The following is a 12,576-nucleotide window of genomic DNA, read 5'->3' as shown; positions in this document are numbered from 1 at the left end:
GATTATTGCGAAAAACTTAGTTCTTTATTTAGCGATGATCTTCTGAAAGCAGAACAGATTTCGGAATGTCAACAGTTTCAAGCAACATAGAAATTGCTCTGAGAATCTTTCTTTCAATGGTGGTAACAAACTGCAAAGGTGAAAGGTAATTTCCTAAATTAAAGTTGATCAAGAGCGAGCTCGGAAATCGCATGTTGCAATCCAGATTAAGCAGTTTATCTCTAATGAGTATAGAATCAAACATCCTACATCGTATTGACTTGAAAAATGGTTTGTTCATGATATAATTACTTTAATAAATCATCACAAAGGCAAAGGAAAATCCAATTACCTCAGCCATTTAACACAGAGTTTTCTTGACAATGACAACAAATACTCTCCTCAATATAATCAATCGAAGAAGCCATGCCTCATTACTGGAAATTACCTGGTTCATGATTTAATTACTTAATTCAATAGACAACTTCATTTATAAACAGAGAAAACAACAAAGGGGGGGGGGCGAGGCCCCCTTGGGGTATACTCCCTCTCGCCATGAAGCTCCGCCAGCGACAGTGCGAGTTGGTTATCCTACCCGCGTGTAGTGAACTAGGGCTCCTTCTGGCGTTGCTTCTTGGCGAGAGGGCGGACCAAGGTTACTTATTTCGTTCCCATAAGCGAGATTCGATTTAAAAAAATTCCAGTCATAATAACTATGTCTAAATTGCTATGCATTAAAAGTAATCTTTCGCGCGCTAGCAGAGATATATTGCGTAATACCTATCCGTTGACTTCATCGTCACTCGAAGAGGTAAAAAGGGATGAAAAACAAAACAACTTAAATGGAAGACAAACCTTGACTCAAAACCCGAAAGGTCGTATTTTCAAGTTTCCTTTGCTCTCACCTTAATTGTGGTAAATTGTTTTAAGGTAAGTTCATTAAAACTTACTGCGCGACGAAAATAATCACGAAAGAGAACAGTTGCGCGAACAATTGTAGGAAGTACCATCATGGAGAATTATACACTTCTCGTAATCTTACCCCTAACGATTATAAACTGGAGTTGCAGCCAATTATTTGACAGATTGGTCCCTACGTGGAGACTAGTTGATGATGAATAGCGCAACTGCGTGAACCTTTGGTGGAAGCCTAAGCCATTTGGAGTCTAAACGTTTCTGGTTACATCTCGTACCCCTAACGATGGTAATGAAGTAGAAGCTAATCTGAAAGATTATTGTTTATACGAAATAGACGGACACCAGAAAGTGGTGGAGTTAAAAGCCAATACGACAGACTGGGTTTATGCGGAATGGACCAGAGACTAGGCAGATGAAGGAATAGTGGCCACCTGGCCACTTAGTGTCGATTCAACAAGTAGAAAGTTAACATTGTGAAATACAATTACCAATTTTCCCTGATCAGCGGAAACGCGAATGCGGTTCGGAAATGGAGAACATGTTTACTTCCATATATTTAAATACAAGATTAATTTGAAAATGGCACTTAAAACCCTTCAGAACGGAGAAATTTAATAGTTTGTTACATAAACAATTTCAACCCATTCATTACAGAAGAGGATAAAATATGATTTTAAAATGTTTTTACAGAAGAGGATAAAATATGATTTTAAAATGTTTTTACAGAAGAGGATAAAAGATGATTTTAAAATGTTTACAGAAGAGGATAAAATATGATTTTAAATTGTTTACTGTACGATTAAAAAGTTATTTAAAGATATTTTACATTGTCGAGCAGCCTTTTAAGGCTCTTTCAATGAACTGAAATTCACCTATTCATTCATGCGACTTTAAGGTTTATTTACTATACTGATCACAATTCAAGGGTTTTTACCATTGTGAATGCAATGATGTATTAGCAAAGAGCTCTTCCGTGTGCATCCATTCACACTGACAAGGTTTTAATTAGTTTTCACCACTATGAATGCATTCATGTGATTAAATGACACTTTCCTCTCCGAAATATTCACACTAATCACACTTGGAGGGTTTTTCACCACTGTGAACGCGTTGATGTCTGATCAAACTACCCTTATGCGTGCAACCATATTCGCACTGATTACATTTGAAGGGATTTTCACGGCTATGAATGCGCTGATGTGTGATTAAATGACACTTCCGTCTGCTGGCATATTCGCACTCATCACATTTGAATGGTTTTTCACCACTGTGAACAAGTTGATGTCTGATCAAACCACCCTTTTGCGTGCATTCAAATTCGCACTGATCACATTTGAAAGGTTTTTCACCGCTATGAATGCGTTGATGCGTGATTAAATGACACTTCCGCCTGCCGGCATATTCACACTCGCCACATTTGAAGAGTTTTTCAGTACCACTGTGAACGCGTTTATGTCTGATTAAATTACTCTTATCTGCGCATCCATATTCGCACTGATCACATTGGAAGTGCTGTTCACCACTGTGTATGCGTTGATGCGCGGTTAAATTATACTTCCACGTGCATCCATATTCGCACTGATTACATTTGAAGGGGTTTTCACCACCGTGAATGCGTCGATGTGTGATTAAATAACACTTTCGCCTGCTGGTATATTCGCACTCATCACATTTGAAGGGTTTTTCACCGCTGTGAACGCGTTTATGTCTGATTAAATTACTCTTATCTATGCATCCATATTCGCACTGTTCACATTTGAAGAGCTGTTCACCACTGTGAACGCGTTGATGTCTGGTCAAATCATCCTTCCGCACACTTGCATAGTCACACTGATCACATTTGAAGGGTTTTTCACCACTGTGAACGCGTTGATGTCTGATCAAATCACACTTCTTCGTGCATGTATATTCGCACTGATCACATTTTAAGGGTTTTTCATCGTTATCCTTTTTAACGTGACGTTTATATTCAGCAGAATATTTGATCCGTGTTGAACGTTTCTTCTTGAATTTCCCTACTGAAAATACATAGAATAAATATAAAAACGACACATAACATTCACAATTTAGTATCAAAAATACAATAACATTCAAGCGAACTTTATAAAAATTGTAGGGATGCACCGATATATCGGCCTATCTTTATCATATCGGTATCGGCCAATATCGGCTTAATGTAAACCGATATTTCCGGGAAAATCTTGACAAGATATAAGGTACTCAATGAACTCTAACACATCACAGAAATTTATTCCCACAATTTAACATTTCCCTTTAAAATGCAAGGTATTCCACAACCTCAGTTTTATCCCGTTGTTCACGACTATGAGAAAGTAATTTCCCTAGTTTCCCAAAACTTTCCCATACCTCCAACAAACAATCGAAGTCGACACTGACGCTCTCTAACGCGTTTGGTTTCACTAATGTACACTTTGAACTTTTCACTTGTGGTCCACAAGCTTGCTTATAAGGCTACTTCTTGTTCAAAGGGTATGGGAATTTACAATTTCATATCATATTTTAGCACGAAAGTGGTATTATATTACACTTTCAAGTCTCTACTTTCAAAATATAAAGTTTTTAATATAATTGAACCAAAGTTTCTATTTTTAAAATCCATTGGAAAATCACGAAAACTCAGTTTCGATATATAAATTATTTTGTCTTGTCAGCTTGTTCGGTTGGTTTATGACATCACTATGACGTTGAGGAAAAAAGCGCGGGAAACCTCTACGCGCGAGCGCGAGCTATACAGCTATACGCGTCTCGCGCTCTGTCCATGCTTTGATAGCGGAGAGAGTGGCACCATCTCGCGTGCGTGACGTCAAAAACAAGAAAACGTTGTAGCCTTTCTTAAAAACTTTTAAAAAGTGGATTTTAAATAATTTCATATGAAGCATTTTCAAATGCATATTGCCAAATAACTAGAAATCGGAGAATTAAAAGCTTGATATTTTTGAATTCACAGTAATTAATTCTATTTTTTGCTATATAAATCAGAGGTTTTTCAAACGAAGCTTCTCATACCCTTTAACAAAGAAAGGAGCTGCATTTTTACTAAAAACCAAGCTAGGATTTAACTTAGACCACACCATTTTTTAAGGAAGCGGGTTAAGGCTGAAATATGTAGCGGTACCACATTAAACGAAAGAGATGTGACAAATGTCTCTAATAAAACAAAGTAAAGACGTAAATGGTCCTAAATAACGTTGATCTGACCTCTTTTAGAATTTCCCCCGACGTCTTCTGAATCAATTGTCATTATTCTAATTTCTAAATCTAAGTAAACAATCGCGTTTAAATCGCATTTTTGAATATTTAACGCTCAACATTAGGGAGCTGGCTTGTTGAAATTCTAAATATTCTCAAACTATTCCCTGACCTTTTGGCACATTTTCAAATTCGCTGACTTTTCGAGGTTTTCCCTGAACTGTGGCAACCCTGCATAATTTAGAAATAATGTGGATATTTCTTCGCTAGATAAAACATATTTTTACAAAAATATGCGCAACCGGAAAAAATATCTCATTTTACCGAGCAATTACAGGTAAACTTTTGCCGTATTTTTGGTCGAAATAAGTACCTATGACGATAAGAAGACCCTGGTGGAAGAGGGTATTTTAAAGGGACTGCAAAGAAGGCATCGGTGCCATCGGTGGGTGGGTAAAAATTATTTGAAATACGTCAAAGACATCACGTGATGCCAAGATACAAAGGCTCCTCATAGAGTGGAACTGGACATCTAGTTCTCGTTTTTCGCGAAGTGCTTGTTTTCGAAATAAAACGAACTAAGCTTCTTTGAACCACACCTCTTCTTGGAACCGTTACTCTGACGTATTTCAAATAATTTCACTCACCCGCCGATGCATTCTTTTCAGTCCCTTTAAGGTTTTAAATACATAACACTAGTTTCATAATTCAAGAGGTTGAAAAGTCGTTAAATGCCACAGTTTAAATATGCTTTATACTGTATAGAATTTTAAAAAAACCTAAAAGTTCGGCCCAACACATTTAAATACCTTCCATATAGGACTTAAATGAAATTTGATGGCTGTGTAGCCTTCAAATCCATTCGAATAAGGGCTTTTCCCCATTTGTAAATACATTGATGTTTGATCAAATTAAAATTCCGCGCTTTCAAAGAAACAATAATCACATTTTTGGTCCGCGTAGTAATTCCATACTAAGTTTGATCTTGAATTAATTTAGCCTGGATTTCGCGGTAGAAGTGACCACATACTCTTCATATAAAGTTTACAAAGAGGCATTAAATATGTAGAATTGTGTAGGCGCACTCTTAAAAACAAGAATGCCGATTGCACGAATAAGCAATGTCGAAGACAAGTAATGGCGTTGATCACGTTCATTTGCGCACGCCGTAATAATATAAGAAGTCAAATACATAAAAAGTGCGCAACTCGAATTACTATTCTACAGGCCGGTAGGCCCTTGTAGATACGACTTCAAGCCCGTTTGTAATTGAATTGAACTGAATTGAAATATGAATTATATGATTTATTGTGTATTGTTTCTAGTTATCTAGCTAATGGCATGATGTCCCTGTTATTGGGAGACTGGGAGTCCAGGTGTCTGACATTCGCGTTTTTCGGAAGATGATAAAAATGCATTCGGATTGTTTCCTCATTTGAAGGGTTTCGAGAACATCCGTTCATTAATTAAATTAATCATAGATTATTAAACCTTTTTGACCAAAGCTTCAAAGCTTGTTCGAGGAGGCAGTAGGGACTGCTCAGGGGCATTTTACAACTTCTTACAACAATACCGCAGACGAAATGAATTATAATTAACTAGAGGTGTGCGGGTAGTGATTTTTCAATTTCGAATCGGGTTCGGGTAATCAAAAATATTGTTTCCGAATTTTTGTCGGGTATTCGGGTAATTAGGCTTAGCCGAAAAATGGTTGTCGGGTGACAGTCTGGTATTAAAAGTTAGAACGAATAGTTATCGGGGTTGGGTACCCAAAATTTTTCGGGTAACTAGGGTTAAATGAATAGACACTTCCTTCAAAAATTCCCTTAAGTACACTATTTTTATAGTTATATCTCAATTCTAGGTTCTTCAATGGTATGGTCTTTCTTAATTTATTTATTTTTGATGATATCTCCAACTTTTGGTTCCGCTTTCCCCTTCTTGACCCTTAATCTTATTTCAACACAGAATACTGGCAATGGGATGATATAGGTGTTTATAGGTGTGTCGCGCTGCGTGCGGTGATTCTAGTCCGTCTCAGAAGGAAACTACCACAGAACGTTTACCTTATGTGAACTAAATTTCACCTTGAAACGGTGTTTCAAGGGATTTCGTCATTCTTAAAAATTCCGCTTCTTCCTAAACTGGATAGTGGGTGTTCCCCCTTTCACCTCTGATTCCTATTCTTGTACCCGCGAATAACCCGACAACCTGTTTCAGCTTGACACGGGTAAAGGGGGGGGGGAGTATTTTCACTACCCGATGAGTTTCGAAAAGTCATTTTCGGGTAATCTTATGGTATCGGGTAGCAGCACACCCCAATAATTAACCCACTAAATGAATTTTTTGAAATTGCCGAAATAACAATTTGACTTTACAGTACACGAAGAAGGGGGAAATAATAGCTTAGCATATTTTCCCAACCGAGGGTCGGAATAAGAAGTCTTACTTTAAAGTACTTAGATTTTTAAGGAAAAAATATTTCGGAACGAGGCGATGCGGTATTACCTTTGAAATTCTTTGGAGCGATTTCTTCAAATGTCTCTGAGTTGGACACCAAACTATTATTTCCAACTTCAATCGCAACGTCGGGTAAATCGCTTTCCACAGAGACGGAGGTCAATTCTGATAGTTCATTTGGGATAAGTTCGAGTTTAGGGACACATAATGGCACACTCAGTGTCCTCGTATCAACATACAGAGTTTGATTTTGTCTATTATCAGTTTTCTGCGCATCTGACAAGGGGATTTTGGATTGGTTATCATCAAGATCGTTTTCTAGGGCTCCTTCTAGTGAGTCGCTTTCGATATTTGCGTCAAGAGATGCAACCAAACGTTTTTCGACTTCAAAATTCGATTCAAGAACACCAAATTTCTTCGAACGAGTTGTAATATCCTCAGTGTCTCCCTCAGTCGAGACACTTTGCGTTTTACAATAAGAATCGTTAATGTTAATATTGTTCTCAAGAGGTTCTCGTGATGAATCACTTTTCGTCATTGTGTCAGGAGACATTATGAATTGGTTTTCGACTTTAATTATAGATGAAGGTACAAATAGAGGCAACCTGTCACTGAATTTCAGTTTAGGAACACCTAGGTTCGTAATTGGCGTTCTATGACCAGCGTTTTCAGCCTTTTTCATAGTAATTTTAGTTCCGGTGATTGTATTGCCCAACTCCTCAAAATACTGAAGCTCAGAAACAGGTGTCTCTTGAATAATATCTTCTTTACCCAGAGTGCCTTGGGCACTGACAGCTTCGGCAATTTGCAATGAACCTTAACCAAGAAAAACAGAAAAATTATTGAAATAAGAAGTGTCTTATCAAACGAGAAGTACATCAGTGTGTGTTTCAGCATTAAAATAGTGTCAACTGTGGACGTGACGTCATTAGCATGTAGTATACCTTTCAAACAATATATATTTCATAATACTTTACACTGACCCTGCCCCTAACCCGCAATGGCTAGTGTTAGGAGGCTGAGATGAGAAACACTCTTAACATTTGTGAAGTCATCAAAATTTACGTACCATTACCAGTTCCCTTGAGTTTAATGGCCTCCGTGTCCAGTAGACTTTGGGGAACGTCGTTGATAATCTGAGCTTGTAAACTATTCAAATAAAAATCGTAAGTTTACACTAAATAGAGGATTCTAAAAATCAACGAAGATTGCCATTTTTAGAGTAATATAAATGGTCTAGGGACGCTTTTTGCGATATCAGCTTTGCCATTATCGACTAAGCGTCCAAAATACCTTTATAGTTACTGGATTTACCCCTTTGGTTCTTCCCTTTAAATACCTTTGAATTTCCTCTTGTGGTTGTTGCTGCATCACAATTCCCGAAGCTTTTTCAAATGATTCAGATTTTAATACTTCATCGTTAGTCAATAGATCTATTCCACGTTTCTCCTATTTTTAAAACAATTAACAATGACAATAGTTTAAGTTTCACTCTTAACCTTCTGAGTAACTCTTTCCTATCGACTATGAAAATGAAAAAATGTTCCATACCATCAAATCTTTGATTCTCTTTTCCAACTCTTTAAGTCTTTCAATTTCGTTCATTTGCTTATTTATCGTTAATGCTGTTTTCACTCTTTCTTTTTCCAAGTTTGAATTTAAAACATTACACTAAACAAAATGAGATTTCATTACGAAAGTTAATAATCTTGGGACTTTCTTTGGCTGAACGTATTTTAAAGGGGAAAGCAAGAAAGAGAATAAACTAATGATACCGAAGAAAGGGGATCAGCAACTAAGGTCCTCATTGGGTTTCTTTGTTAATTGGTATTTTCACAAATGAACTTGATTATTCACCCACCCACAGAGTTTGGATCTACTTTAAGGGATACCAGATTTGACTACTCAAATTTTTGTGCTTATTAATTTCAAACTACAAAAAACTCTATGCTTTGAAAAATACCTCGGCTTCCAGTTTCGTAACTCGATCATCCCTGGCTTTAACTTCATTGATAAGATCATCTTTACTCAAGTGATCATAGTTACAATCTTCCCCATCGTTCATTTCCTAAAATAAAGTTTTCGTAATTTTCAGTTTGTCTAAAAAAGGAAATATTCAATAATTTCGCAAATACCTCTTTAATGGCCACCTTTTGTAGATTTACTAAACTAATTTCGGTATTTTGTACAGAGTCTTTGCAAAATTGTAAATCTTCCCTAAAATTAAATATTTTTCGGATCATTCCTAGTATTAACCAGGCCACCTTCGATAGTGGGAATTGTTTTTAGTAGGATAGTAGTATAAATAGTAGTATTTTTCCTACAAACCGAAAAGCTAAACCGATGACGGAGAAAATACTATGGATAGCTACATTTTGACTAATCACGGTTTCGTATGGTTTTACTGTTAATTTAATTTTTGATTATTATTTAACCAGAACCGCATCTTCTCTACAATATTTCCAACAAAAAAATCCATTTGGACTCTGAATGCTCTCATAATAAATATAAATTATATCACAAAAGCAACTTCCCCACATCTTGGCCTCTCATGCATGTGTCTATAGTCGCCCTACTGTGAGGCCAGTCCAGTGTTTAACCAACTCTATCTATTTTAATATTTCCATCATATCTCTTATTGTAACCATTTCAATTATATCTCTTATCGTAAATAGATTTTATTAGTTCAACTTTATTATACATTTTAAATTTTTAATAATGTAGTCGACTATAAAAACCTAGATAAGAGACCCATCTAATTATTCCTAGTTTAATTTTGCATATTCATTCTCTAATGGCCTCTAAATTTGGCCAACACAAAGAAAAGCTCAGTTCAGAGGCCCGTGTAATTGTCCACGGTTCCGTTTTGCAGGTTTATTCTCTACTGGCCTCTCAAGTAGGTCACTACCGACGCCTACTTGAGAGGCACGACATGAAATTTTAAAAATAAGCTTTTCATCCGTAACGCTTAAACCTAACCTAACCTTATCTCGTCTGAACGTAAGGACATGGCCTCGCAATTAGGTCTTTAAGGACCCCTAGTTAAAAGGCCAATGTATTGCTCCAACATTTCGTTTCGCATGCTCATTCTGTACTGGCCTCGCAATTTCGCCACTTAAAACGACAAATGTATTACTCCCCATTTCTCTTTTCCCTAATCATAAGAAAAACAGGGGCACATTTACCTATGATTAGTCGGCACAATGTAGAAATTTATACTATTTTCACCATCATAGGTTTTGCTTCTCCGTGTAGGGGGAATGCTACTATTTTTACTACTATCCTACTAAAACAATTCCCACTATGGTAAACGGGCAGTAAAATAGGAATGAGGCCATTTTTCAAAATGAACAAATAACAAGAAAGCTTTCCCCATACATTGCGGCTTTCGCGACTAAAGCCAAGCTAGGGACTTCCTCAAGCCATAAGTTTACAAGATGTGTTCCATAAGTATGACACTACCTATACTTTATAATTCTAGAGACATAATTTAGTGTTAGTTCGAGAATGAGGCAAGAATTGACTACACTCCGTTTTGCAGTCCATCTTCCGATTTAGTCTGTACTAAGCCTTTGAAAGCGCCTCACCAGGCATCACTTAAAGGGGCTCACCGGCGCTGTTGGCGGGAGACCGCCCTTAGTTCAGGGGGAAAACACCCAGCTCTTTGGCCATTAGGAATGGCGCCACCGTCGCGGTGGGCGGGTAAGCAATATGCTAACCAACAGTTTGAGCCCCCCCTTCACCCCAACAGCTCCGGCTAGCCCCTTTAACGAGAATCAATGGCGTTTCACCAACTTAACTTCCTGACAAGCTCTCAGTAAGAACTAAGAAGTGACTCAGTGACAAACTTATGGAACATATTAACTTTTGTCAAGCCCATTATATGAATACAACAAGTAGTTTCTTAAAAAATAATTATTCCGAAGAAAGAAGTGTTACATTTCATAGTAGATAAGTCACTGTCACATGCCTTAAGACATCCAAGTTACATTTTATTCATCACTTACCAGCTTAAATGTTCGACCATAACACGAGAACCTTTCATAGAATCCATCATTCATAGTACAGTTTCCCTGTTAAGATATCACGCGTAACATTTTAATAATAATAAAATTATGACCATAAAACTAAGATTTTGCGTTACCGAGGGCATTACTCAGTTTAATAACCATTCTTACAAGTCAGGGCTTATATGAATGGTTTTCTTTTACACTTACAATGTTCTGTTTCTCGTGTCTTTGGGAGAAAGATTTTCCACTTCTATTAAGAGGTTTTATTGTACACGGACACTCTTTTAATAATCAATAAACTTCTATTAATGCCTTTAAAGGAGCAACCAATACCTAACAAAGACATTCACTACAAGCGCCAAAATATTAGAACGTCTAGCAGATAACTTTAAATTTTTCCCCAAAAGAATTTTACAGGGTGGGAAATAAGGATTATTTTTTAAACTGGACATTGGGCCAGCGATCTCTAGCCCTGGAATGAGTATTCTAGTACATCACTATTAACCAGAGAACGTCGGTTGCTAAACTAAAGAAGAGGATAATTAAAATATGTGAGTTAACATCTGCACTCTGGTTACTAATTTGTTCTTCAGAACACCAAGTTCCAAAAATTCAAAAATCAAGAATTTTGTGAAAAATCCTACAATTTTCTTAGCATTCCCGTGGACCACTGACCCCCTCCGATTTAATTTTTAAACTGGTCATTTGCCCTGTGTCACCGCCTTATTTCCCACGCTGTTTACAACTCACGAGTCACGACCAGGCTTGGACATAAGGCGGTGGCCCTGGATAAATTTCCATTGTCAGCCTTAAGCAATAAAAGATAAATGCTTGGGGTCTACAGGCCCCTTAATTAATCAAAAACATTTCAAGGTTTAACTATTTTACGGGGCCTATCTCCAGTTTTTGAATTAAATGTGCTTGGGGGTCAGTCTGGGAAATAATAATATTTTTTAAACTAGTCCTTGGGACCGTTTCCGTTTGTATAGACCGAGTGGGGAAAAGAGAAGCCCCGCCCATTGACATGCCCGGTAACCACTGGAAGTTTTTCTTCTAATAGCAACACGTAGATGGCGTGAAAATCTACTCTTTGGCGCTTAATTCAAACGCTTCGTTTTAGAACATTGGTGTTGCTATAGATAATGTAAGTTCAAATCTAAATAAAAAGGTGAATATTCGTGTTATTATGTAAATTTTTAAATATATTTCCCACCATGTTTTAACACAATATACAAACACATTGTTTATTAACAAACAATTAAGGATTTAGATGTATTATAGCTACTTTGTTTGAAGGATCATTTTTCTCTGAATTTTGCGGTTAATTCCAGGATGAGGAAAATAGTCTAGTCTTTGTTAAGTGCGGTGCTTGGAGACAATTTAGGTACCGCATGTCAATGGGCGGGGCTTTACATATCCCCACTCGGTCTACATTCCACTCTACTTGGGACCATTGACCCCCTAGTGTCCGAAATAATAAACTGGTCTCCGGACTGATTTGCATATAGATTAAAAACAACTCCAACTTTGAATGTTGATTATTCGTCAAATAACGGAAAGAAAATTATGAAATAGGTCACAAAATATAAATTAGAACTTACTTGACTTCTCATTTAAAATTCGGCCACGAAAAAAATCGGTAAATATATTAAAAATGCTCTAAAACCGAGTCCATTTCCGATTTTTTTCCCATAGAAAAAGCATTAGGAGAAAAACTGGGGTTGGTAGCGCACCTAACGGCGAAAGTTGGAACTAGGGGCGCCTTTGCTAGTCATTTTTTAACATGGGGCTCGGGTAAAGCTGGCAGGCCTTCTACCGAAGGTAATCTAAGTTGGCCATGAACTAGCAAAAGCAAATCATTACTTGTAAAACAAGAGATCCGGCGCAGCCCGTTAAGACGTTTGATTAGCTTTGGACGCCATTTAAAAATACGGCGACATATTTAAGGCCACAAACCATAAATGTGAAATGGTAAATATTCCGTAATTAAGGGGTGTTT

General features: G+C 37.1%; 1 protein-coding gene across 9 annotated transcripts; it reads right to left on the bottom strand.

The window, feature by feature from the left end:
• Positions 1 to 1,465: 1,465 nt before the first annotated feature.
• On the bottom strand, positions 1,466 to 12,459 carry LOC149679501 (uncharacterized). Of its 9 annotated transcripts, none has more exons than XM_089835259.1 (10): positions 11,222 to 12,459; positions 10,785 to 11,103; positions 10,575 to 10,640; positions 8,703 to 8,784; positions 8,531 to 8,635; positions 8,119 to 8,238; positions 7,907 to 8,016; positions 7,637 to 7,716; positions 6,616 to 7,383; positions 1,466 to 2,915 (listed from the first exon to the last, which is right to left on the bottom strand). In XM_089835259.1, exons 3-10 carry the CDS (start codon positions 10,622 to 10,624, stop codon positions 1,969 to 1,971), a joined length of 2,262 nt encoding a protein of 753 aa, XP_089691385.1. In that variant the 5' UTR covers positions 10,625 to 10,640; positions 10,785 to 11,103; positions 11,222 to 12,459; the 3' UTR covers positions 1,466 to 1,968. The 9 variants fall into 9 exon arrangements, with proteins under 9 accessions (XP_089691385.1, XP_089691384.1, XP_089691386.1 ...); XM_089835258.1 differs by having other exon boundaries at positions 10,785 to 11,098; XM_089835260.1 differs by having other exon boundaries at positions 10,785 to 11,098; positions 12,179 to 12,459.
• Positions 12,460 to 12,576: the final 117 nt, after the last annotated feature.

Source organism: Phalangium opilio, unplaced genomic scaffold (genome assembly GCF_054372755.1).
Source record: "Phalangium opilio isolate 3A_F unplaced genomic scaffold, DU_Popi_V2 ptg000041l_1, whole genome shotgun sequence".
Lineage (NCBI taxonomy): Eukaryota > Metazoa > Arthropoda > Arachnida > Opiliones > Phalangiidae > Phalangium > Phalangium opilio.
Note: the sequence above shows the minus strand (reverse complement) of the source record. Positions and strands in the feature narration are given on the sequence as shown.

Bases quoted from the DNA above. Each gene is read 5' to 3' on its own strand.
- LOC149679501 (XM_089835261.1), bottom strand. From the start codon at position 10,624: ATGATGGATTCTATGAAAGGTTCTCGTGTTATGGTCGAACATTTAAGC. The intron at 7,717-7,906 runs GTATTTAAAGGG...TTATTTGAATAG, and splicing joins CCACAAGAGGAAATTCAAAG to TTTACAAGCTCAGATTATCA. The intron at 7,384-7,636 runs GTACGTAAATTT...TTCTTGGTTAAG, and splicing joins ACTCAAGGGAACTGGTAATG to GTTCATTGCAAATTGCCGAA.